Source organism: Dryas octopetala, chromosome 9, assembly GCF_963921425.1.
Source record: "Dryas octopetala chromosome 9, drDryOcto1.1, whole genome shotgun sequence".
NCBI lineage: Eukaryota > Viridiplantae > Streptophyta > Magnoliopsida > Rosales > Rosaceae > Dryas > Dryas octopetala.
In genome coordinates this window covers 3921904-3949885 of record NC_141374.1, presented here as the reverse complement: position 1 = coordinate 3949885, position 27982 = coordinate 3921904, and the positions used below count along the sequence as shown (strand labels likewise).

The 27982-nt window shown below is 35.6% G+C and overlaps 1 protein-coding gene and 2 pseudogenes across 3 annotated transcripts; 2 read left to right on the top strand and 1 right to left on the bottom strand.

Annotated features, from left to right (window-relative positions):
- The first annotated feature begins 31 nt into the window (after nt 1-31).
- Nucleotides 32-4522, top strand: LOC147273239 (protein FAR1-RELATED SEQUENCE 9-like; annotated as a pseudogene).
- A 3583-nt stretch (nt 4523-8105) lies between these two features.
- LOC147273238 (uncharacterized) lies at nt 8106-10206 on the top strand (annotated as a pseudogene).
- Nucleotides 10207-20767: 10561 nt separating this feature from the next.
- Nucleotides 20768-27764, bottom strand: LOC147273237 (RING/U-box superfamily protein). Of its 3 annotated transcripts, XM_086257415.1 has the most exons (8): nt 27577-27762; nt 27199-27464; nt 25129-25393; nt 24356-25011; nt 23780-23974; nt 23541-23695; nt 22084-22194; nt 20770-21300 (listed from the first exon to the last, which is right to left on the bottom strand). In XM_086257415.1, the coding sequence occupies exons 2-8, from the start codon at nt 27364-27366 to the stop codon at nt 21240-21242; spliced, it is 1611 nt and encodes a 536-aa protein (XP_086113541.1). In that variant the 5' UTR covers nt 27367-27464; nt 27577-27762; the 3' UTR covers nt 20770-21239. The 3 variants fall into 3 exon arrangements, with proteins under 3 accessions (XP_086113540.1, XP_086113539.1, XP_086113541.1); XM_086257414.1 differs by having other exon boundaries at nt 20768-21300; nt 23541-23674; nt 24356-25393; nt 27577-27764; XM_086257413.1 differs by having other exon boundaries at nt 20769-21300; nt 24356-25393; nt 27577-27763.
- Nucleotides 27765-27982: the final 218 nt, after the last annotated feature.

Sequence of the window (27982 nt, the reverse complement as noted above, 5' to 3'; positions counted from 1 at the left end):
ACATTTTCAAACCTTTGACCTTGACGTCAGGATGTCTGCAAGTAGCAGTGCTGCTGCCATGTCCACTGATAAAGGTAAACCCCACAATATTCAATTTTGGTTTGTATGGTATTTCAGAAAATTTCAATAGCTATTGAAATATTGATATTATTTGATTTTTATACTATAACCTCTTATGATAATAATAATAGAATTGTTGATCAATTGAAATAAAAATTATTATTGTTTATACTTGTTGGTGGCTAAATAAAACGTTGGAGAAATAAATATTCTATTAGTTATAAATTTTTTTGAGACATATTAGTTATTAAATTTAAGTAGCATATATATATATTAATACATGATGTGCTTTCTGATAAAAAAATTACATAATGTGCTTTTAATTTAGGGCAATCAGTTTATTTAGAAAATAATTAATGACCATGTTCAATTAGTTTTCTACTTCATGTCTTTTTAGATGAAAAATGACGTATCTTTCTTAAGAATTTATGATGTTTCATCTATCTAAATCAGAATCATGGAATTAATTTAAAAAAAGTTAGCTTATTGTACAAAACTCATCCATGCCAACACTGTACGTTGATTACTGAAGGTACTTTGACTCAGCATAAAAATTCAATCTAGTCACTGCCAATAAAAAGAAAAAAATAAAAAGGTTTGCATGAACAAAAGAATGATCATACTACTACTCTATCTAGATAATGGTTGCTCATGTAGTATGACAAGGTTTCCTAATCAGAAGATAATTTTACTTGAAGTAAGTAATTGCATGTACAACCATAATTCATTAGACTTTCGAGTTCATACTTGGTTACTTGAGAATGTTTTTGTTAGCAAAGAGAATCATGTATATATATATATATAGAGGGAGCGGCTCTATTGCGGATGGAAAAATTTGCTGATGAATATGGGTGTAAAATTTTAGCCATTAAATCTAATGAATGGCTTAGATTAAAAAATAAAAAAAATTATTTTTTATTACTTTTTTTCCCCTTCACCCATGACCCCCTTTCTCTTTTTAAACCCAGAAAACAAAGTTTTTCGACGAATCAAACAAAAACAGAACCAATCGCTTCAGCGTTGATCGGCTGTTCTCTAGCGAATTAAGGAGGTAGACCACTGGGTTTTCTTCTCCAGGCCACAGTGAGTCCATTGGCGCCCTCAACTTGTTCATCCGATCAACGGCGAGGAAAAATCAAGGGTTTTTTCGGCGGCGTTGACTTTTTTCCGGCAGTGTCTGAACCATCAACTACCCCAGACGCCGAGAGAGAGAGACGGAGGGACGCTGGAGAAAATGAAAATTAGAGAGAGAGGGTGAGGTCGCGAAAAGAAGAAGAAGAAAAAAGAAAGAAAGAGAAAAGGGCTGCTGTCGCGAGAAGAAGAAGAAAGAAGGAAAAAAAAGAAAGAGAAAGGGAGGGGGGTTCACGAGTGAAGGGGAAAAAAAGTAATAAAAAAATAATTTTTTTTATTTTTTAATCTAAGCCATTCATTAGATCTAACGGCTAAAATTTTACACCCTTATTCATCCGCAAATTTTTCCATCCGCAATAGAGAGCCGCTCTATATATATATATATAATATATATGAACTTCATAGATTAATTTTCTTGATTTATTAGTTTTTTGGTACATAATATTTATTTATGTGTTTATTCTTGGTTTCACATGAATTAATGTTGTGTGTTTTAATCATTTTTGTACAAGCAGTTATTGAATTCGAAGGTGATGAAGAATATGTTCAAGAAAATAATGGGGAAGATCTAATGACTGTGAATCACTATGAAAGTTTTGATGAAGATTTGCTTGGAAAGATTGTGTCTACTGAAGAGGAAGCTTTTAACTTGTACAATGATTATGCTATAAGAATGGGATTTAGTGTTCGGAAGGGACAAAAAAGATATGGTACAAAAAATGTTTTGCGGCAAATTAATCATATGTGCTCAAAAGAAGGTTTTCGACTAGATAGTGATCATTCAGAAGTGAAGATGGTGAATAGACTAGAAACATGAACAGGTTGCAAAGCTAAAATTAGATTTGCATTACAAGATGATGGTATGTGGAAAGTTTCTTGCTTTGATCATGAACATAACCACGAGCTTGCTAAGCCAGAAGAGAGGCAATTTTTAAGATCAAATAGGAAAATTTCAGAAGCTCATGTGGGTGTGATTAAATCTATGGTTGGTGCAGGTATAAGGACAAAAAATACATACTGATATTTAGCCGAAGAAGTTGGCGGATCTCAGAATGTCGGGTTTACAAAGAGAGATTGCTACAACCTAGTTAATAAGGAGAAAAATATTTTGCTAGAAGCAAGGGATCTCAAAGCTTGATCGATCATTTCAAGCGCAGACAAGTTGAAGATCCTATGTTTTTTTACACAGTGCAAGTGGACCAAGAAAATCGTATGACAAATTTTTTTTGGAGAGATGGAAGGTCAAGAATTGATTATGAAGCTTTTGGAGATGTACTAGTATTTGATACTAGCTATCGTACCAATAGGTACAACATGATTTGTGCTTCTTTTGTGGGAGTTAACAGCCATTGGAATAACGTGTTGTTCGGTTATGCTATTTTGTTAAATGAGACAACTAATTCATTTATTTGGTTGTTTGAGACATTCTTAGAATCAATGGGAAGTCGAAAGCCTAAGACTATTTTTACAAACCAAGCTCAAGCAATGTCAAATGCCATTGAGAAGGTTTTTCCTGAGACATGTCACTGTTTATGCACATGGCACATATCATTGAATGCAGCAAAAAATTTGGCAAGTCACTATGGAAACCCTGAGTTTAAGAGGATGTTCAACTATTGTCTTTATGGATGTGAGACAGAATTAGAATTTCAATCTGCTTGAGATGACTTAATTGCAACATTAAACCTTGCAAAGAACACATGGTTAAAGACATTATATAGCCTTCGTGCAAAATGGTGTTCGACCTTTAGCCAAGATACTTTTTCTGCCAGGATAAGATCTTCACAGAGAAGTGAGAGCACAAATAATGTTTTTCATCATATGTCTAGTAAAACGATAAGTCTTACTCAATTTGTGCATCAGTATGATAAAGCAACAGAAGAGATGCGTTCAAAAGAAGCTGAAGAAACTTTTCGTTGCAATCAGGGTGTACCTTCCAGAGCTGCCAAAAGTAGTGGAATTCTAAATCATGCTGCTACTATGTACACAAGAAAAATGTTTATATTATTTGAGAAAGAGTTTATTGCTAGCTTGGCAGTAACGATGCATGAAGTTGGAATTTATGGAACAGTCCAAACCTTTGAGCTTAATGAAGAGGGTCATAAAAGAGCTTACATTGTCATATTAAACTCTTTAGGCTGCATCGTCTCTTGCAGTTGCAACATGTTTGAATCTATTGGTATGTTGTGCCGTCATGCTCTAAGGGTGATAAATGTGAAAAATATTACTCAGATACCAGCTCAATATATATTGAAGCGTTGGACAAAAGATGCAAAGAAAGGATTGGAAGAAAATGAGTATTGTGGATCATTACAGGAAAAGGATAAACAACCAGTGATATTGCGTCGAAATAATTTGATGCGAATAGCTTACAATATATTGAGTAAAGGCGCAGAGATGGATAGTGCCAGTAAAATTGCAGTGCAAAAATTGAGAGAGATGGAAGAATTAATTGACAAAGAGATAATAAAGTCAAAGGGAGATGTTAATAAAGTAAGCAAGGAGGTTTTGAATGATAATGCTCTTGCTAAGGTTAATGGGAAGGATTGCTCATTTGATGAGATACCAGTGTTAAATCCTTCATGTGTGAGGCCAAAAGGGATAAGTAATGCTAGATTGAAAAACCATTTGGAGAAACGGAAAAAGAAAACATCAAAAAATCTAGTCTCATCTAGTAAGAAAATTTTCACACATATTAACTTTTTGATTATTGATAACTATATTAATCTCTTCTAATTAATGTTCACAATAGTGATAATTATTACTTTTTTGTGCAGAGAAAATCAAGCAACCAAAGAGGGTAGATCCTTCACCTATACCAAGTAGTGTAGGTCTCTCACCTATACCAAACAATGTAGGTCTTTCACATACTTCACTTCAAGTACCAGATAATTCAAGTTTTCTAAACTCATTCGATGTGCCTGTGAACTTTAAAAATCAGGTATGGATTTTATGATTTTTATAGAACCCTCATATTTTAATTTTTTTGTTAGTTAAATTTGGTTAGTCATCAAATATATATTATCAATATATGTAGCTCGATCCAACGTACCTTGCAAATTTAAAGGTGTACTATTTTTGTTCTTTTAGGATCCAAATTCTACTTGGACATATTGTCCGCCTAATTTTTCTTTTACAAGCATGCGACAAAGTGATGATTATATGCCACATTTGGGTCAGGTATGAGATGAATTCATTCATGTACGTTGAAATCACAATTTAGAACAAAAAATTAGAAATTATAATGATATTATTTTTCATGTTTTTTACTTTGTAATGGCAGAATTCATCCACAAGTTTTGCCACGTACCAACAAGATCCAAAAGAATAGTGTCTAAGCATTTTTGTAAGGTAATGTGTAATGGAAAAATAAATTGAATTATTACTAATCTTTTTTACTCTTGGCATGTATTATTTTTGAGTTGACTTAATATATTATTTTTGGGTGTAGGTGGGAGCGATGTTTATGGTTTTAGTAATAATCGATGTATAAATTTTATGGTGATAATTTTAGCGGTGATGTTTTTCATTGTCATAACTTTCAATGGCGGTTTCAAGGTTAAAGTTCCGTATTAGAATAATCGGCTTTGAACAGAAGAAGTACCAAGTGATGTGTTCAAGTAGTATGATTTGTTTTTTGGTTTGAAGGTTTATAATTTTGATTACATGTTTTAAGACCAAATATGGAATTTGGCTATGTGCTGGATGCTTTATGCCACCTCATTTGTATACTTTGTTCCAACCTATGTCCACCTTTCATATTTTGAATAAGGTTTAAGGGTTTATATATGTTTCAGTTATTAGTTATTACTTTGGTATTCACTATTCAAATATACAGTAAATGAAATATATTGAAAACGCAATATTGTTATATATCACTAGCATATTAATCATCAAAGTAATATTAATTCAGCCTAGACATTCAGTAGCATATTAATCTTTTACAGGCTTCTTATACAGGACTCCGATTCAAATGAACCAGGGTATTTTACCTGTAGACTAGAGTATCTGCTGCTACTTATGTTTTATGCTGTGTGCTAGTAGACTTTAGCAACCAGCACTATCATTCATAAGTAAATGAATTTTTTTTTTTGGCATGTTGAACTGAAAGGATTAAAAAAAAATAAACGCACACCAATGCATAATTTATTGCACAAAGGGATCTAACAATATATGCCACACTTCTAATTTTTGTACCCAATACAACTCAAATTTACTAAAAATAACTGACAAAGCTAGTTTTCTCCTCGACTAAGTAGCAAACTCCTTAGCAATCTTCTTTGCATTGGCAATCACTTCTTCAATTCCTACAACCAACAGTTACTCGGAAATGTCATCATATTTCCACATCCAATGAATCAGCTGAACAATGGCTTGAAGCAATTATAGTGGTAGGAAACGCTTTTTCTGGAGTTGCAACTAGAGTATAATTAGATGGGAATAAATTGTCCCTACTCTCCAAGAGCTCCTTGTAGATTTTGTAGAGAGTGACTTCAGTAAGACTAATCATCTTACAAATCTCTACCTCAGTTTTACACTTGTCTTCAAGCTGGAAGACTAAATATATAACAACTGCAAAGAACAACAAATGGAGTTCATGTGAGTGTAAAAATATTTGGTGATGACAACCTCTCCAATATGAATTGCGAATTTCTACAAAATGCATATGAATCATGGTCAGACTTAATCGAGGAAGATTCAAGCAGTCTACTAGCTATCACATCAAAGTTCAATACTCTCAACATAAATCACAACCAGTACTTAAGTTACTAAATCAATTTCTGCAAGGAATATGATTCCATAAACCTCACTCCATATACTGAAAAGATTGAAAGATATCAATTCAGCATAAAAGAAACTCATCAATTAATTATCTTCTCTAATGAATGAATCATAATTATAATTCCTTTACAGTTGCATAGCAAAGTGTATAACTCCTTTCCAATTGCAGTTGTAAGCTTTTCATCAAATTATATCTTGGTTGATCTCGCCCGCAATTCCATCCACAACAATAAACAACCCAAGGATCAATTGGATTTGCTATCCTGTTCACACGGACATTAAAAGCTATCCTGCTTAGCATATCCAAATTTCATTTCTTTTAATTCTAAACAACATCAAAACCTCACAGAACCTTTGAGAACATGCATGTTTTCAAACCCATTAAAATCCAATTAATCAAATGGCAAGCTAAAACAAGAAACATATAACTAGTCAAGTTCAATTATATCTACAAATAGAGCTTCCTACGTAGTACTACAATGACATTTGAAAGATTTAATAGTAAGCATAGACTACGTTATTTAAATTGATCAGCCATGTCCATACATTATGGTTGTATGAAAAAATCTTGTAAAATTAATACTTAAAAAAGAATCTGACAATTGTCCTCAACCAAAACTCTATTTCTGTTGAATTCTAGTTCTTTCCTGAGAACCAAACAACCTAAAAGTAAAATATGATGAAATTCATGAAACCTAGATAAATTTAGAGAGAAAAAGACATGAATACATGAGAATTGACACAATCGAACATAAGGGTAAAAAGATTTTAGACCTTTGAAAACAGGAGAAAAATCTCAAAAAAAAAAAAACCCAGTGTAAAAAGATTTTATACCTTTGAACTCCATTGAAAGAATCTGCAGACGATTTAAGGAGTTGCATCGCTTTTTATTTTCTCTCACAAATCCAAAAGCTCTAATCTGAAAGTGGTAGTCTTACAGAGTGCGATTCAGTTTTGGGCCTTATGGCGTTGATGGAAACGCCGTTTCGTTGAATGTGAGTTAAGAGTTACAAACGTCGTTTGTTTAAAGCTGTATTCTTCTATTAAACATATGGTCTCCAAATCATAAAATAAGCCAATGAGATTGAAGAGATATACCATTCAGCTTCGTTAGTGGTATATCCGTTTCACTGAATAATTTCTCGTGGGAGAGAGGGTGAGGAGAGTGGGAGATGGGGGGGGGGGGAGGTGAGTTGACTCTCAAAACGGATGGAGAGTGGTTCACAAGAAAGGGACTTTATTTATTTAGTTATAATGTGAAACATCTAATGCAAGTACATTGTATAGCCAATTTGGCCCATCCTCAATCTAAACAATAAACTTGAGAAACACATAGTAGTATAGTACCGTAGCATTGAATGGTCGTATCATACGCATGGTCATATAACCCTCTGTATATTATCAATCCATTTAAATTAATTATAATAAAATATGTATAATAATTAAGGGTAAAAATATATGATTTAAGATTCACATATTAATAGTTGTAATACATATTATAATTTAAATGGATTGATAATATTTCGTTGATATTCCACATGGCATTAGGGTCATATCGAAAAATTTCTCCACGACTAGGGCTGTAACGATATTTCAGTATATTTACCCAAAAAATATATAAACGAGGACTATGACTTTTGTTCCAATGGGGAAACAAACACTGTTAGAACTCAAAGCTTAGAAAACACTGGTGGTAGACGATGAAATGGTTCTTTCAACCGGTGGAGAAAGATGGGTCAGCGAAAAATGTCGACAAGTCAACCTTATTCCACCAATTTAGGAGTAGAATAGGAAGTTCTAAATATACTTATTTATGTATAAATATTTACCTTCCTTGTTTGTAAAGTTAGAGATAGACTTTAGTTAATGTTTTGTAGGGATACTCTTGTATAAATAATACAAACGTGGAATGAAATAATCATTCTCACAAATTGTATTGTTTATCTTAGTTTTACATGGTATCAAAGTAAGGAACGAAAAACCCTAGCTCTTTTTTTTTTTTTTTCCGCTGCTATTTTATCCTAATTTTCTTTGTGTCGTCGACTTCCACCATGGTCAATGAACAAAGCTCGGTTGGGGACTCATCTAATACCTCAAATCCTTATTTTATTCATCATTTCGATCATCCCAGAATGACCCTAGTCTCCAAACCTCTTAACAGAGATAATTATGCTACCTGGTGCCAATCCATGAGGATTTCTTTGAGTGCCAACAACAAACTAGGTTTTGTTGATGGCACCATGAAGGACCCTTCAAGAAAATCCAAGGAAAATGATTTTGCTTCATGGCAACGTTGCAACGATTGATTCTTTCTTGGATCCTGAATTCCCTTGAACTAGATATTGTTGATAGTGTTATCTACTCAACCATGGCCCATGAAATTTGGCAGGACCTTCGAGAACGTTTTTCTCAAAGTAAAGCCCCTCGAATCTTTAAAATTCAACGCAACCTTGCTTATTTTAAACATGATCAATTATCTGTGGCAGCCTATTATAAGAAATTGAAAGGCATGTGGGACGAGTTGGCTTCCTAAAACGACCTTCAATCATGTACTTGTGGTGCAGCAAAACGACATGCTAATCACATAGTTTCTTATGAGATTGAACGAATCCTACAGTTCGGTTCGAGGACAAGTTCTTGTGATGAATCCATTACCGTCATAGCGACAAGCATACTCCTTGATCTCTCAAGAGAAGAAGCAACATGAGTTGAGTGTTTCCCGTGAGACTTTAGAAACGGCAGCCATGGCTGTTCGCCAAGGCTCAAAGTCGAAGTCAGATTTTTCTTCCTCTAGCCGCAAATCGCTTCATTGTTCCCATTGCGATCAAGACCATCACACCATTGAGACATGTTATAAGCCACATGGGTACCCTCATAGACATTGTCTCCATAAGTCCAACAAATCAAATCGCGGTGGTGGTGGTTGTGATTGACGGTCCTTCCGTCTAGGAATTGAAGTCAGCCATGCTCGGCCTTTCTGATACCCTGTTTCAACAAATCCTTTCTATCATGAATATTAAAGAAACTGAGCAATTAGCTGCTTCTCAAGCCAATGTCGCAGGGACTTCTACAGGTTTGTCTAAATCACCGCTACACCTCCGTCGATGCATGGATAATTGAGAGTGATGCGACAGATCATATTACTTCTTCATCACATGTACTCACTCATAGTATCAAGAATACTACCTTGCCGCCAATTGTCATGTCTAGTGGAGAACAAGCTCCAATTACTTATACCAACAACTTATCATTAAATTCATCCATATATATGCGAGATGTTTTATGTGTACCAACTTTCAAAGTTGATTTGATGTCCGTGAGTAAGGGTGGACATAACCCAATGCAACCCGACCAACCTAACCAAAATGAGTTGGGTTGGTTCGGTTTCTAACACCCAATTTAGAGAGGTCAGTTCATAACCTGACCACACGAGCTCAAATGGGTTGGTTAGCGGGTTGAGGTTCCAAATAACCGATCGAACCTGACCTAAAAATAAATAAAAAATTAAATTAAATATTCACATGTCTAGTTTCTCATCTCACCTTGTTTAGAATGGTCAAAGGCTCAAAGTAATGAGAACTCATCTCACCTTCCCTAGTTTCATGGCCTATGTTCTTTAATATCATAATAAGTTAATATTAATATTTCACATGGCTTTATTCTTTAATATATTAATATTATTGTTTCACATATATGGTTTTCTTGTTTTATATGTGATTGTAATTGTTCTACTATAAAAGCAGACATGCACTGAATTGGGTTCATGTATAGAAAATAAAGACATTAATTTTATAACTTAAAGAGAGTTTCATTCATTTCTAATTTGTACCTAAATTTTAATTGTATTTTGAGACATGCCCAATCGATCAAACCGACCAACCTAACCCGACTTTAATTGGTTTGGTTTGGTTCGGTTGTTTCACCTTCAGTGGGTTGGTTTGGTTTGAAAAATCACCAACCCAAAGGCATTGGTTTGGTCTACGGTTTGGGGGCTAAACCGAACCAAACCGACCCGTGTCCACCCCATCCGTGAGTAGGATTACTCAAGTATTGAATTGTTCAGTGACTTTTTTTCCCTCTTGGTGTCTTATGTAGAACTTAGTTATGAAAAGGATGATTGGTTTGGGTAGGCAATATGAAGGGCTTTATTACTTGGTGGCATTGGCATCTTCCAGACCTAACTCTACCACCAAGCCTTCTTGGAACCTTGTTGTCTCATCTACCGAGCTATGACATTATCGTTTGGGTCACCCATCTTTTTCTAGATTAGAGTTTATGGCCAAACATTTTTTACATTTTCCTTTTAAATTGAATAATGTTTGTGTTGTTTGTCCTTTAGCCAAGCAGAGTCGTCTTCCTTTCAGTAATAGTTCTATTTCAACAACAAAACCTTTTAGTCTTATTCATTGTGACATTTGGGGCCCTTATAAAACAGCCTCTCTTTCTGGAGTAAGATATTGTTTTACAATTGTTGATGATTATTCTAGATTTACTTGGGTTTTTCTTATGCATCATAAACATCAAACACAACACCTTCTTAAAAAAAAAAAAGTTCTCCTTTGTTCAAATCCAATTTCATTTCCAGGTTCAAACACTTCATGTGGACAATGGAGGATAATTTTTTTCTTTGCTCAATTTCTTTAAGGATAATGGTATTGTTTATCAACACTCTTGTGTCCACATGCCTCAACAAAATGGTGTTGTACGTAGAACGCAAGCATCGCCATATACAAGATGGCAAGGGCTTTACATATTCAAGCTCTATTACCTTTTTCCTTTTGGGGGGACTGTGTGCTTACTACTGTACACCTCATAAATCGGCTTCCAACACCAGTCTTTTCCAAACAGACGCCTTTTGAACTTCTTTTTGCCAAACCACCCACTTTCTCTCATCTCCAGGTTTTTGGGTGTCTTGCCTATGAAACTGAGGTTCATGTGTCTCACAAATTTGCTTCTTGTGCCAAGAAATGTGTGTTTATTGGTTATCATGTGGGTCAAAAGGCCTACAAACCTTATGATCATGTCACCGATAAAATCTTTATAAGTCGCGATGTTGTTTTTCACGAAACAACATTCCCTTTCCAGCTTGTGTCGTCCATCCCATCTCTAACTCCTCATTTTGTTTTGCTTATCACCACAAATGATTCCCTTGCCACTGCGCCATCTCCTCCTTTTGCCTCGTCAGATTACCCAGCCACGCCCAGTCCTTCCTCTCTTGGTTCTTCACCTAGCCCGGCCCACACACCTACCCATCCTCTCTCCTTAGTTGCTCCCATTGCTCTGTCACCTACGCTCGACCTTCGTCACTCTCAACGTTCTCATAATCCTCCAGCTCATCTACATGCTTTTGTTTGCTCGCAGGTGATATTAACTCCTTCAAACCCGTCGTCATCTTTATCAGCTGGTCCAACTAAAGGTACTCGATTTTCTCTTTGTAATTATTTATCTTATCATCGCTACTCACCATCACATCTCTTCTTTATTGGTACCATTAGTTAAGCTGTGGAGCCCCGTTCTTATGCTGAGGCCTTTTCTCATCTTCACTAGAAAGAGGCTATGCGTTTTGAGTTAGAAGCCTTGTAAAATAATCCTACTTGGACTATGACATCTCTTCTTCCTGGCAAGGTCCCCATTGGTTGTTGGTGGGTTTACAAAATCAAACATCGTTCTGATGGCACCATCGGCGTTATAAAGCTAATATAGTCACTAAGGGCTATACCTAGCTGAAAGGTATTGACTATCATGATACCTTTTCTCCCACACCTAAGATGATTACTATTCGCTGTTTACTAGCTTTTGCAGTTGCTCGGCATTGGTCACTTCATCAGTTGGATGTTAACATGTCTCATTTTCCTAGTCTTCAGTGATAGGAGAAGCATTTGGCATGTTGCTTCAACAAGTCGTTGTATGGCTTGAAGCAGGCTTCTCGCCAATGGTTTGCTAAATTTTCTGAGGCTATTATGGTTGCCGACTATGTTCAATCCAAGACTGATTATTCCTTTTTTCACAAGTCAACAAGGGAAGTCTTTTACATCTCTCTTGATATATATTGATCACATTGTAATTACAAGAATGATGATGCTCCTATTTGCTCCCTTAAAAAGTTCTTCCACAGTCGTTTTCGCATCAAAGACCCTGGTGATTTAAAATATTTTTTGGGTATTGAGGTTTCCCCGATCACATAAAGGTATTTCCAGCTTACAACCGAAATTTTTAAAGATGGTGGTTTTTTGGGAGCATGTCCAGTCAATTTTCCAATAGAGCAAAATGTTAAACTTTCAGACACAGGTAACCTTCTGAAAGATCCTTCCAAATTCAAGAGACTGATAGGGCGTTTGATTTATCTCACAATTACCAAACCCGATATCACTTATTCAGTACATGTGTTGAGTAGATTCATGCATAAGCCGCGCAAACCTCATATGAAAGCTGCTCTGTGAGTCTTGAGATAGCTCAAGAACACACCGGGACAAGGACTTTTCTTTTCCTCTCATAGTGAATTGATTTTGTGTGCTTACTGTAATTTTGATTGGGCGGGATGCCCAACTACTCAACGGTCTACAATAGGTTACTGTGTGTTTTTTGGATCTTCTTTAATTTCTTGGAGGACATAGTGACAGAAGACGATTTCTCTCTCTCTCTCTTTCCTCGACAGAAGGAGAGTACAGGGCCATGACAAGTGCTTGTCGTGAATTAACATGGCTTTGTTATCTTCTCAAAGATTTATGCTTGTAGCATTCAAAACCTGCAACACTACATTGTGATAACAAAGCAGTTTTGCATAAAGCTGCTAATTCTGTTTTTCATGAGAGAACCAGACATATTGAGATGGATTGCCATTTCATCAGAGACAAGGTACAAGATGGTTCAATTGTTACAAAACATATTTCCTCATCACACCAACTAGCTGACGTGTTTACAAAGCCATTGGGAAAGTATGTTTTCTCAACCATGTTGCGCAAGTTGGGAATTCTTGACATCCACTCTCCAACTTGAAGGGGAGTGTCGACAAGCCAACCTTATTCCACCAATTCAGGAGTAGATCGAATAGGAAGTTAATATACTTATTTATGTATATGTATATATATATATATTTACCTTCCTTGTTTGTAAAGTTAGAGATAGACTTTAGTTGCTATTTTGTAGGGATACTCTTGTATAAAGACCACAACCGTGGAATGGAATAATCATTTTGAAAAATTGTATTAATTATCCTAGTTTTACAAAAAAACAGGCTCTTCCATCATCTCCAAAAGAGCCACTCAAGTTTGTAACATGGAATGCCAACAACTTTCTTCTTCAAGTTAAGAACAACTGGCCTGAGTTCACTAAGTTTATCACCAGCTTTGATCCCAACATCATTGCAATACAAAGTACATAGACTCTTGTTATTTCTTAGAAACAAAAACTAACTATCTAGCTTAATCAAGTAAATGTGTGACACCAATTACCATTCCCTATAAATGGCTTCAAAAATTTGTTGTCACTTTTTTTACAACTTGTTTTACTTGGAATTGAGAAATGAATAACAAGTTGTAGCTCGCAAGTATACAAATCGCTTGATATAAGGATAAATATAAGTACGAAGTCAATCCCACGAGAAATGTATTGGCAAGGCACTCATTCACTTAACTAGCATTTATTGAATGCAATAAAAGGAATGGGAGTTGAGAAGTGAGACTAACCTAAGTGCATGAAAAGTAAATGGTTGACATGCTAGAAGTTAGAATCCACCCTAGTTTAGAAGATTCCACCATTAGTGGTGTCATGCTCCACACTTCAAGTATCTAGTATCAAAGTTTTGCCTACCAGCTAGGTTTGGCTAGTTATTAGTGGCAACTGTTATTAACAAATTGTGTTTCCTTATACATGAACTTAGTTTTCTAAATCATTCTCCTAAGTAGTTAACTATACATGTTCCCATTCGGCTACGGCTGGCTACCCAGGGCTGTTAACCACGTATAGAGTTATTAAGTTTTATGAAACAACAAAACATGCAAATCATAGAGGTAAGACAAAACATTCCCTACTTTCTACAAAACTAATCCCTTGAACCCATCAATTCATTTGTTACTTGTGATTTTGGTGTTCTCTAAACTGTATCCCACCTAGATCTAACATTAGCTAGATGAAAACAACAACCTAGGGTGATCAATCCTAAGAAATTAACAATCTAACATATCTTTGTTTCAAATATTAAGAATTTAATACAAGATAGCTTGTTGTGCATGTATGATCTTCAGTTGACCACTAAGTCTCCTGTCACGATGTTATGGTTTAATCTCAACTAGAGTTTCACCATCATTCTAACATGTCACAAGAAACTATTTAGTTACAAAGAACATAAATGAATCCATAACTAAAAGGAATATTAAATTGAAAAGCATTATTGTCTACAAAATAAATAAGAACTAATAAGAACAAAAGAAAAACAAGGGAAGAACAAAGAAAAACCAAGATGGAGGCCGACGCTAACAAGGGGCGGCTGCTAGGGGCGATGACTCTTATTTTCTCCTCCTCCTTCTCTCGAAATCTCTCTTACTCTTTCTAAGGACCGAATTCTCAAATGATGGCTTCAGTCCGCGATGATGAAATGAAAGGAGAGGAGGGGTATTTATAGGTGTGAATTTCCTAGTGAGTCGAGGTAATAGAGGCGACAAGGCTTCCCTTGCCTTGTGTCACACCCTAAACCCTGAGTATGCAACAGAGGCAGCTACCTTGAATACCCAAAGAGATTAATATCACTAAATCAAGTATTAATCCCTCAAGATACTCAAAGCGGGTTAAGCCTTTTGAGTTTAGTACGAGTTGGATCAGAGATAATAAATAGCTGAAAACATGTGAAGTAAAAATAAGATTTCTTTATAAAACCAACCCCCAAGGTTACGATAATTCATTGCAATCTTGAAGAATTAAATAAATTCGAAATACATGGCAAGCATAGAATAAAAGTTTTAAAACTATGCAAATGTATAATCAAAGTAAATAACTGAAAGTCATCTCCAAACAATAAAGATAAAATCATTCAAGACATACTCGATACGAGAGAAAAATCAAATGACATCACCAATTAAATCCAGGAAGTTGACAAGTCTCAAGATGCTGCTCTGCTCAACCCTCATCCAAGTATGTCTCTTTATCATGCTCATACCTATAAAAACATCTAATAAATAAGGAACAACAAAACAATGTAGAGGGTAAGCATCTTAGACGATAATAGCTTCCCTCAGGGGACACTGCTAGGTTTGAAAAACACAAAACCTTTTCCAGTGAAAAAAACATAGTGTAAATCTTTTTCTATTGAATTCTTAAATCATCCAAAACAAGTTCTTCAAACATTTCCTTTGAAATCCTTAACAAAATATTTATGACTCGGTTGTACAACAATATGGTAAACATGCATAAAAACTCATAAATAATAATAACTCAGATATTCGATACACATTAGATACGACTATGGCCAACTATAATCAAAGAAAATAGCATCCATAGCAAGAGTACCCTGGTAAACAGAAATATGAATTCGCAATTAAGAAATCGTATCACTGCCACCTGATCAATCATGAGTCCCCATTTCACACAAGAACACGTAGCCAAGTGTTAACTTGGCTAAACTCCCCATAATGTACAGATCATTTCTTCTAAAAGGTTTGAGGATTTGAAACCAAGGTCACGTACTACGCTACCCAAACTCTCAGACCAAATACAATGATAACACGTTATAATAATTTTAAAATACAAATTTCATAGTCAAGAATGTAGGATAAATCCCCCTACCTGGAATCCAATGCTTTTCATGTATTCTCTACATAGCCTATGCATCCCCATTCGTCTCGAATTAAGTGTCCGACAATACGACAACTTAGTCAAAAGTTGAGTTCAACATAATCTCGTTATGGGCCATCCTTTTAGGTCACACGCCCCTAAAGACTCTAGCCCTAAGTGGACTAAACTCTATTCTTTAAGGTTTCTAGGTTTCAAGTTAATTTTACAGTCAAACCACTCGACTAATTGTCTTGGTTTAAAGCAATTCTACAAATTAATTTAGGTTAGAATAAATCAAATTTAAGTATTATCCAAATATTTAATTAATCAGTATTTCTCTAAAATAAACCTAAGCATGCTTAATTAATAAATAAATCCTACTTAATTAATCTAAGCATGCAATATAATATTAAAGCAAAAAATAAATAAACAAAGCAGAAAAATAAATAAAATTTTTACCTGGTTATAGACCTCCAAAACTAGACTCCAATCTTAAGGGCTCCTCCTCCTTGACAAACTCTCCAAAAGAAAACTTTTAAATTATGAGAATTTTCTTCCCTTTTGGTATGTCTCTTCTTATAGAGACTCCCACAAAACCAAGGAGTGAGTATCTCAAACTTCACTTGATGGTACAAATGAAAATGAAATACAAGGGTCTCTATTTATAGGCACAACGAGATGAAAAATTTCTCTAATTTTTCAATGTGAGATAGGATGCACAAAAGTGTCAAAAACACACTAAAAATCGAACTGGGTCAAAATAACCCTACAGGATTATCCGTTTTGTGAGACAAAATGGATTCAGGTCGATCCATGGCAAAACACACGAGTCAGGGATGTGGGCTGAGTCTGACCGGTTATTCTCTTGGATGGACAGCTGAGATTAGAAGCTCATTAATGAGCTCCAACGGCTCAGATTAGAACATAGGTGATGGATCTGTTGTGACACGTTCCATAGCAAGCTCGTGAGCTCGCCTGCGTCAACTATTCAGTGCCTTGTCATCGTCGCTTTGGCCAATCACGTCGCACCACGTTGGCGTGTGTCAACCAGTCAGCACTGTTTTCAATTTATTTTAATTTCCTATTTTGTTTCTAATTTCTCCAACTTCGGAAATTCACAAAAAATAGCTCGAGACTCTAAATAATTCCCCGAAAATCCTACGGACTTGTAACAATGAGTACTAATTTCCTATAGCCTCAAAATAGTCAAATCACTTCCATAAAAGTTATGAAAAATCCTCCTGTTATAATTTAATTTCGAAAAATGAAAATAAATAAAATAATCACCACTCTTGAATTTCCTTAAACTCAAATTCATTTTCAAGCAACTAAACTCTAGAACCACAATCAAAGGTCTAAGTTAGTTTATCAAAACTTAAGGAAAACTTTAATTCCTTTAAACAAACTTTAAAAATAAGGTTAAAAAGCTTAAGTAACAAAATGAATATAAGCCAAAAATTCAGGGTGTTACACCTTGCACGCCATTCCTCAAGGCGGTTTGGACGGCAACTTGCAGTGGTGGATTGGCCTTGAGGCCTTGTACAAGCATTAGTGGGCCGCTAGCCTTGTGGAGGCATGAGCATAGCTTAGGCCGTTCTGCATGGTAGCCTTAAGGTGTGCACTTGGCTGGTTGGGCGGCCACTCATAGTGGGCTTAAGGTGGTGCAGCCTTGGTGTGGTTGGGCCTCCTTATGGGATGCTAAGCAATATTTTGTGCAGTGTACGTAGGCTTTTTGACATTCCCTAGGCCCAGTTCTATGTATCTCCCATTGATAGTTTGTCTTGCCTCCAAAGTAAGCCCATTTAAGTTCTTCTCTTCATTTCTACTTCCAAACCCTGTAAAAACAAAAAACTGACAAAATCCTAAAAAATACATCGGGTTCTTGCAAACTATGAGAGGGAATTCGCTATCTAAAAAGTTAGTATGTAATATGTCCAATAGTAAGAAAAAGAAGATTGTTGGGTATGAATAAAAGTTCCCTTAAGGGAAAAATTACAAACATGACACATACTTTGGTGGTTGTTTCATTTCAGGACATTAATTTTGATTCGTATTAATGAAGGACACATACTGTCATTTTGTGTCAATTAAGGACCATGTTTTTTTTTCAGTTTTTATCTCAGCTTTGCCCCGATGTTGGACCCATCAAAACTCCACCAAATTCAAAAAAATTATACTCTCCTCTTTACAACCATATAAAGATCACCCAAATCAGATCTCTACAACTCCAGATAATCGGCCCCAAGGTAGAGTACCTAAAACTGTCCGATTTTCTAAATTTTTTCGCAGAGCTCCGATTGGACAATTGTGGATACTCTACTTTTGGGCCAATTATCTGAAGTTATAAATGCTCGATTTGAGTGATCTTTATATGGTTGTAAAGAGGAGATGCATAACTTTAAACCAAATATAAGTTTACTAAATTTGGTAGAATTTTGATGGGTCCAATGTCGGGACAAAGTTGAGATAAAACAGAGTCCTTAATTGACATAAAATAAAAGTATGTATCATTCACTAACACGAATCAAAATTAATGTTCTGAAATAAAATAACCATCAAAGTATGTATCTTGTTTGTAAATTTTTCTCTTCCCTTAATATATCTACTAACACCTATGCATGTTATAAAGAAGATGATTGTGCCTTTCGACCAAAAAAATAAAAAAGATGATTGTGCCTACCACTTTTTTCTTCCGTCTTGTATTCATTGAATCCAATGCACAAAAATAAAAAAAATAAAAAACTTGTTTTCGAAAGAAAAATACTAATAGGTTGATGAGAATTAAATATTTTAAAGTCAAAAGCTATAAAACGTACATTTATAAATACAAATAATAGCATATATGAAAAACATTAAAAACTATAAGAAAAATAAGAGAAGTAAAGATGGGGAAAATTGGAGTGCACCTTCCCATTCATTTTCTCTTTTTCCTTCGGATAATTCTTTTGACCAAACGAATCATTATCAACAAAGTTGTTATAATTTTATTTTTTTTGGTCAAATCCATATATAGGGGCTATACCTAAACAAATGCTCATTAGTCATTACAACCCAACGAAACAAGAGGCCCAGGGTCAACAAACAAGACAAAGACAAATAGTATATAGAGGAAATTACCAATTTAGTCCATTTATTTGTTCTAAAGTCTCATCTTGGTCCACAAATTTTTTTTTTGGCCAACTTAATCCACTAACTGTTTGACGTTTGCCAACATAGTCCATTCCGTCAAAATTTCAATAACAGCCGTCAAATTTAGGGGCAAAATGGTGAATTTATATCCTTAAATGTACCATTGGTCCACTTACTTTCACGTTTTTCCCAAGTTGGTCCACTTTTTTTTCAACATTTACCTACTTGGTCCATTCTATCAATTTTGTTATAAATTCTGTTAAAATGAAGGACAAAATTGTCTTTTCATATTCAATAAATTTTTAATTATATTTCTAATTTTAAAAATATTAGAACTAAAAAAAAAACCCAATAATTAGATTTAAAAAACAAAAAACAAAGAAAAAACATTCATACCCTTAGATCGATCAACAAAGAAAAATAACAGCCCCCACAAATTTTTTTTCTTTTTTCTTGTTCTTTTTCTTTCTTCTTCTTGTTCTTCTTTTTCTTCTTCAATTCACACACAAAATCCAAAATTATGCAGTAAACCCAAAGTCCATTTAATTGCAGTAAACAAAAGTTGCATAAACCCAAAGTCCATTTGCAATAAACCCAAATTCTTCTTGTTGTTTGATCACACCCATAGCCATTTCTTTTCCCTAATTCTTCTTCTTCTTCTTCCTTGATCACACCCATAGCCATTACTTTTTTTTTCACCTTCTTTCTTATTCTGCAACTTCCCATGATCTTCACTCATGCCCAACTATAAAAATAATTTAAAAAATAAAAATAAAAATAAAAGAAGAACAAGAAGCCTAGGTTCCACCCACAACCCGTAGCCCTTCCTCCCTCCCCACCATCTCCACCCTCACCTGCAGAAAACAAAAAAAAAATGGAAAAAAAGAATATATAGAAAAAAAACAACAGAAAAAATCAAACCCACCATCACCTCCCCTCTCCAACCCATGCCCAGCCCATACCCACCACCCACAACCCTCTATCCACCATCGGCAACTCACCCACCCACCACCCTCCACCCTTTTCTCCCTCTCACTGACCTTTTGCCCGGCCCTACCACCACACCTAGCCAGTGACCCCCTCTTCCCCCTCTCCTATTTTTTTTTTTCTCTCTCTCTCTCTCTCTCTCTCTCTCTCTCTCTCTCTCTCTATTTTCCCCTCTCTCTGAATGTGCAAATCCAACTTCTTCTTCATTTGCAGCCAAATCCATTTTCGATATGCCCTTTTTGCCAATCGTCGACTTCACCCCATCTCGATCTGCCTCTGCTTCTGCCATTGGAGCCTCGGGCGACGACACTAGGAGCTTCTACTTCCGCCATTGGAGATGAGAAAATGAGGTTTAGGGAAGGAAGATGGGTGGCTGGGGTTTGTGGGTTTGGCCGGGGATTTACGATGGGTTTTTTTTCTTTGTTTTTTGTTTTTTAAATTTAATTATTGGGTTTTTTTTTTAGTTCTAATATTTTTAAAATTAGAAATAGAATTACAAATTTATTAAATATGAAAAGACAATTTTGTCCTTCATTTTAACAGAATTTATAACAAAATTGATAGAATGGACCAAGTAGGTAAATGTCGAAAAAAAAGTGGACCAACTTGGGAAAAACGTGAAAGTAAGTGGACCAATAGTACATTTAAGGATATGAATTCACCATTTTGCCCCTAAATTTGACGGCCGTTATTGAAAGTTTGACGGAATGGACTATGTTGGCAAACGTCAAACAGTTAGTGGATTAAGTTGGCCAAAAAAAAAAATCGTGGACCAAGATGAGACTTTAGAACAAATAAATGGACTAAATTGGTAATTTCCCCTAGTATATATAGCAAAAAAAATAATAATAAAAACTCAACGTAACAGGTACAAATAGTACAGAGAGCATTGGTCAAAAGTAGAAAAAGAGGAATCAGACAAAAAGAAAAGAAAATAGTATTTAAAGAGAAAGGACATTTCAACTGACCTCAAATTTAAGGAGAGCAAGATAAATTTCCCCTAAAAATCAACCTCTTACAAAAAAATCAGAAATGCAGGAATGCACAGAATTTCAGATACACCACTGGGGGCTCTCACTAAGCATATTAACAGTATTCATCAGAGGAAAGAAACAGCTCTCTCACTCACCCTCCCTTTCTCTCTCACTCACTCACCCCGCGAATCTAGCTAGAGGTGATGCAGATGGCTAGTAGTTCAGTCCATTTCTACTAACTTCAATATTACATTTTGCAATGAGAGCCATTAATGGTGGGCAGCAATGATACAGGCAGAAAAGGACTGAACTTCCCGTAGAATCATACACAAAAACAGTTCTTATTGTTGCCTAGGTGGAAAGATTCACTCCTCAACAGGCCTTCAGAAGCAGAGTGAAAAAATTACCATCTTAGTTCACTGCAGGCAACAAATCGGATCTACAGATATCCCTGCGACAAAGTGGGCATACCCTGCATACCAGAGACAAGTTAGCTATCTGCCAGCATTATTAGCATCAAAATAATAATCCTCAACGAAAATGTCAGAAACTGGAGGCATAGATATTTCAGGCACAAACGATTAAAAATAAATTAATACCACACAACACAACATAAAGGACCTTCCCAAAATAAGCTATGTTGAAAAAGGATAGTTATTTTTTGCACTGCAATGGAACGAGCCAAAAATGCATAGTAAGGGGGAATGGGGTGAAATACTTCAGTATTTAAAGTAAGATAACACTGGAGAGTTGCTGGTCTGGTAAACCTATTGAACCAAACAAATTTGTTCATTCCAGCAAGACAGGAAAAGAATCTATAACTATGCTTGAACCTGCAAGACAAGCATTCTCATCTGTTTGGTTCAATTCCAATTTATCAGCATCAATAACTACCATTTTCAGCTTCAAGTTTGTATCACCAATGGTCCAATATCAGCATGTATCAGAAGTCAGCACCACAAAGTACCAACCAACTACCATGCGAGTGCTGCTGAACAAGCGAGCAGCCAGGGAACAAATTTTTTGATAGGAAAAGCCGGGGGAACAAATTTTATCCCAAGATTATACTCTTTTCTATGCCAACTACTATACTAAATTTAGCAAAACAGCTTTCACGAGTTTCATAGGCCGGAACATATAAAAGTACATTGCAGTAGCACTCATCAACATATGTTATTGTATCCAATCAAGTGTATGTCTCTCTATATAATTTAGTCTTATTAGAAGATTCAAAAGCAGCAAATATATTCCAAACCTGTGAATCTCTTTGAGCCACTTGTCAATACAATTTTTATGAAATTCATGATGGCAAGGGAGTGTTCGCATTCTGTCTCCTTCCTCATACTCCACAAGGCATATGTAGCATCTGTTAGATTGAAGAACACCCAAAGCAAAAGTAAATAAGATAGTGCAATATATCCAAGATGCAATTTACACATTTTCTCAATGAAAATAATTTATTTCAGAAATTAAACAAAGTCACTGCAAATTGTTATAGTCAGTCCACAAAAACTGTCTTTCTAAAGACACTCCCATGTGTTTAGCAAGAGAGATAATGTACTGCCAACAACACACCTATTTCAATACCATTCCAAAATGAATACCAACAGATGCCAGTGAATATAAGATTTACATGGTACACAGGTTACCAAACCATTGTCAGGACCATTACCTAAGCAAAGATGTTAACTAGCCATAGGAGAGATAAAGATATGATCATAACCTAAAATGTATAAACCATTGGAATAAGGCAATAAACTCACATCAAACACATTAACTCCTCATATTTTAATAAAAGCCCGTTCTCGATCGACATATTGACATAGTCACAGCCACAGACTTGTCAGATTGCAAATGAATTTGACTATTTTAGCGTCACTTGGAAAGCTTAACCATATTAACATTATTTATTATAAAATGAGAAAGTAATGTAAAACAAGAATTTAAAACTCGACCCAAGAGTTTCAGATATGAGCTCCAAGCCAATATGCTACAGCCTCATGATTTAGAGTGCTTTTTAAAAAATATAAATATACATATCAAAAACAGAAAATTTACATATGGTTAGGCATGCAGGACCCACTCTCCACTAAATAATTCTGTGAAAATAGCTGCTTCACCCTCTTGTTCCAGCACCAAAAATTCATAATTGATATGATAACCTTCAGCCTTATTGTATGAAGTGACTTCTCTGAAGAGTTAAACTTGCACATTTGTGCTACAGAGCCCAAAGTTTTATATTGAACCCAAAAAATACTACCTAAATGAACTTAACTGTTTGCATCACTAACAACAAACTAAAAGACCATTTCTTTGTCAATATGTTTGTTCAACATGAAGCAATGACCATGAGCTCAAAATTCAAAACTAAACATGTACCTAAAATGGCCAGAATTAGGAACATAATTAAAAACGGAATAAGCTTTACTGTCTTATTAACTGGCATTATGAAAATCAATGTTCAAGTAATCTAATATTTTGTTCAGTGTCTAAAGTAGGGGAACATTTTTCCTCAGATAAATATTAATATGCAGCTGTAAATTAATCACATGGAAAATGCACTATTTGAAAACCATTAGTGGCTGATAACATCATAAAAACCACAAGGCACATAAAATCTTGTAATCTTCAACATGCTGAAAGAGTCAGCTACCTCCTTCTAAGTTATACAGTGAACTGAATTCCAAACAGTAGATAGACTTGGGTACTTACTGTGCAGCCTCCTCATACTGATGCTTTTCCAACTTGGAAAATAATTTGACAGGTAAAGATTCCACAACTTCATTGGGAGCGGGAACAGATCCAATTGAAGAAACAGAAGGTCGGGAGGATAAAACCACAGATTGCTGGTGAATTTCATCCAGAACCTAATTAAATTACGTATAAAAGATTCAACATAAATAATAAATAGAGAAAAAACCGACAAAAAGGTATTCACATATTAACAGTACCTCAAACAAAGCCTCAGCTAACATAACAATTCTCGATATACTAGCCCTAGCACTGTTGTCATCATTTGGATGGGCATCTCGGTTACTCGTACGACATGTACAACGACCTGTTCTCTGTTGACCAGATAAGATACAAGACCTCTCATGTCCAGACACATTTTCAAAACGGCTCCCCAATCGTTGAAGTGCACGAACCTACAAAATTTGACATGTTCAGTAAACTAAATAAGTAACATCAGGCAGCGAACTTAAAACATTTATATTGAAAAATAAAAAGCATGGGAATAAGTCTCATGAATAGATGGGCAATATTTATATAGAATGAAGAAGTTTAGATGGTGCTTTTAGCAGAGTTTGGCAAATATAATACCCAAAAGAACCACCTAGAAACAAAGGACTCAGTAATGTCCTTATAAAGGCCCTATAACACTGTTACTGCTACACCGAATTGGCAATAGGGATAAGGTTGTAATTTTCAAAACTCTGTTTAAAAAGTTACAAGCCTAAGTGCTATTCAATGTTCAATACTCAATATCACCCAAGCACCAAAATTTACTCTGTCAAAAAGATGCAAACCTGAGATCGTATTCTTCTCCTCCGCTCAAGGAAATTTGATCTGTGTTCGAGTAGATCGTGATACCTGGCTTCTCTTGGTCTTGATGTTTCCACCTCATGGTCTTGGATGCTAAACAATGAACTAGACATATTGGATGGAGGGTAACCAGACCCATTTTGAGAGTTTACAACATTACCTTCAGGTTCCAATGTCCTTGAATAATCCCCCTGATTTGTATCTCTCACTTCTCCCTCTTGTTGCAAAGAAGAAAATGTTAAATCGGATAATGATGATCGACGAAGAACCCTGTCACGAAGTCTTCCAACACTTAAGGTGCGGCTGAAACGAACATTTCGTTCAACAGGTTCCCGAGCCCCTGGGCGTCTATCAGAAAGTCTAGTTCTGTTGCTCTCTGTTTCATTATGAATTCTTGAAGAACACAAGTTTACACCAACACTCATTATTGTACCATTAACATTTCTAGCAACACCATGCATAGAAGAATTTGTCTGGTTATGTTGCAAATTGTCAGAAAAACTAGATGCCGGAGCGTTTGATTGTAAAGTACCAGAAGTGTCTTCATAAAAATGTGCAGGGGTCCTATTAATCAGTGATTCTGGATGAAAGTCGCTACCTTCTTGACCTTCATCTCTATCAACCAAACTGCTAGCAGGTCCTGTGTGTAGATCAAGCTCATCATCATTGTTCAATATTGTGAGACTTGTTGAAGATAGAGGATAAGACCTGGAAGACCCTAAACTGGTTGCCCGGCTTAGCCTGAAGCTTACATTACCTGGAATGAAACTAAAGCGAGAAAGGAAACGACTTGAAGGATTCAAAGATGGAGCCGCAGAAGCTTGGGCAGAGCTGCTACCTTCAGTGATGCTAGCCTGACCCCATCCATTGAGCTCAACATTTGAAGATATACAAGGCATTTCATCAGATTGTTCAACTTTAACATTTCTGAAACATTCAATCTTTGCATGATCTGGCTCAGTTTCAGTCAAGTTTGAACATGGAGCATTATTTCTATTTTCTTTATTCCGGTGATCACAAACCTAAAGCATGAGTTACACAACACTTTAGTTCCTTATATAACTGTTGGGCAATTAACGGCAGACCAGGCTTATAAATAGATAAAAGTTTCAAATGACCAACTCTCAGAAACATGCACCATGTACATATGCTTGAAGGGAGTTAAAAGAGAAGTCTAGTATAAAAAACATAGAAGCAATTGCAGATAAAGGTCCAAGTGAAGAGGCATAAACAAATAGACCTGAAAGAAAAGAAAAAGAGGGCATATACTGCAATAACTTTCAAATAAAAAGGTATTCTATCCCCAAACAACAGGAACTCCACAGATAAAAAGGCTGAATGCACACAGGGACAAAGGGGTACCAATTTTTGTGAGTCTGCAGTTGCAAGGGGCATCCATTGAATGTCATGTTTGTATATCAAAGGTGGAAGACAAGTAAAATGTGATTTAGGTTGGAATGCAAGGCTTCTAAGAATGGTGCAAACTTGTTGGAGTCCTGCAGAATATATTTATAACTCCATCCATGTTTAAGTTCAATAAGGACCAATAATTCAATACACATTCTAATAGTGAGGCCTTGAGATGGTCTAAAGGATCTCTTAGTTTCTGCATAGAAAACTGTAACAGTGTGACCAAGCAATCTTATTTCACCTGGTTAATTTCTTTTTTCACACCTAATGCTAAGATCAGCTGATTTTTTCTTTTAATTTTGTTCCACCAAGAAAAGAAAAAGAAGAAGAAGAAGAAAAAAAAAAAAAAACAGAAAAGTACTCATTTAATACAAGAGTATGGATTCTTAAGTTCTTCCACGCAAAAAGATATGAACTCATCATCTTTTCAGCATTTCAACTGATGGTATAATATAATTTCCAATTAAATATAAGCTCACCAGCTGATTAGTCAATGGGCATTGGCTAGGATGATTAAGGATATGACTTAATTCAATTCATACACATGTAACTCTCAATAGGTACTATTACTGCTAGTTTTTCATATTTCTTTCCCTTAGGAAGCTACTGATTTCAGATTTAGGGTAAATCCCTAATTTCAATATCACCTGTTGTCCTGGCTCATGAATTTAAATTCATGTTTTGTTATGTATTAGGGTTTTTAACTTTGTAGTCATTTATGGGTTAATGTAGTTTAGTAGTTTATTATTTAGAAACCCAATTGCTCTTAGGGTTAGGATTAGTAAAAGCCTCTATATAAGGGTGGAATGCTTTTATTTCAATGAAGGACATTTTGAGACTATTTTGCAGCATCAAGTTGAGAATCAATGCTCAAGCTTAGATTCCATAACAGTTCTATCCTCTAGTAAATGGCTTCCTTTTATGGCTTGGAGGGCCAATACATATAGGATATAATTACCAACCAAACAAAACAAAGACTTGGTCCCAAAGATATTTATTAAGCAAAAAAATGCGACCACAATTTTATTAATTAAAATATTGCTTCCTAAGCTGATACCCATCGCAAAAAACAGATTTAGACTGAAAAAACAATTCTCGAAAAACACTTTGTTACCAAAGACTTAGTGAACTTGCCACTAACCATTTGGTCTAGTGGCATTCAGTCTCTCCTATGTGGGAGGAGGTCTTAAATTCAAATCTCATGGACGACAGTTGTTTACTAATTAAAAAAAAAAAAATTCAGTGAACTTAATAGTGTGATCCTATTTCACAAATGAAATTAAATCAACTAAAGATTTGCTCGAAATGCCATGCAAATGAAAACCCAGTAATTATTCGAATCAATTTCCACATTGATGCTCGAAATCTAAGAAAACTGAATAAACTTTTAAAATGAATGGGCAAAATTGAGAGCCACCTGGTCGTCATTATCGCTGTCGTGAGATCGAGATGTGGTTCCCAGACAAGACGACTGGAACACTCTGTGGCCTATAGATCGACACCTCTGCCCAGTGCCGCGAGAAGACGACGTTGAAGAAGATGATGATGAAGAAAACGACCTCGTTTTGCTGCCACTCGATCCCATCTCCCTCACCACTCTCTCACCCCCTCCAAACTCAATGCCCTTAGAAATTTACCCTCAAAATGTGATTCAAACTACACCACGAACCACGCATTGGGAAGCTGTAGAAGGAATGAATACTGGGTTTCAATCACATTTTCAATTTTCTATTTACTAAAAATAAAAATAATTATTTCAGAGAGAGATGGGGGATGAGACAACAAAGTAACTTACTTGCAGAGACAGATCAGAGATATGGGGAAATGAAACGAAGGCAGGGCAGAGCAACTTGATATGTAATGTTGAAGTGGAGCATTTGTATGTGTGTGACTGTTCCAAGAGGAGGCATGAGAGCAGAGAGAGTGGCGTTCTCTCTGCCTCTTTTTCTGGGATTCAAAAATCAAAATTAGATTTTTGGTCGGGTTTGTGTCTGTCTCATATAACACAATCTAGGACAAATGGATACGTTCGACCAAAAAAAAAAAAAAAGGACAAATGGATACTTGTTGGCCAAGCCCAACTTCTTCAATCCCAAGGCTACGGTTCGTACGCCGGACTATATTGGACTGAATTATTTTTATGGATTATGCTGGATAGTGTTGGACTGGAGTAAGCTGGATTAAGTGTTATCTTGTGTTTG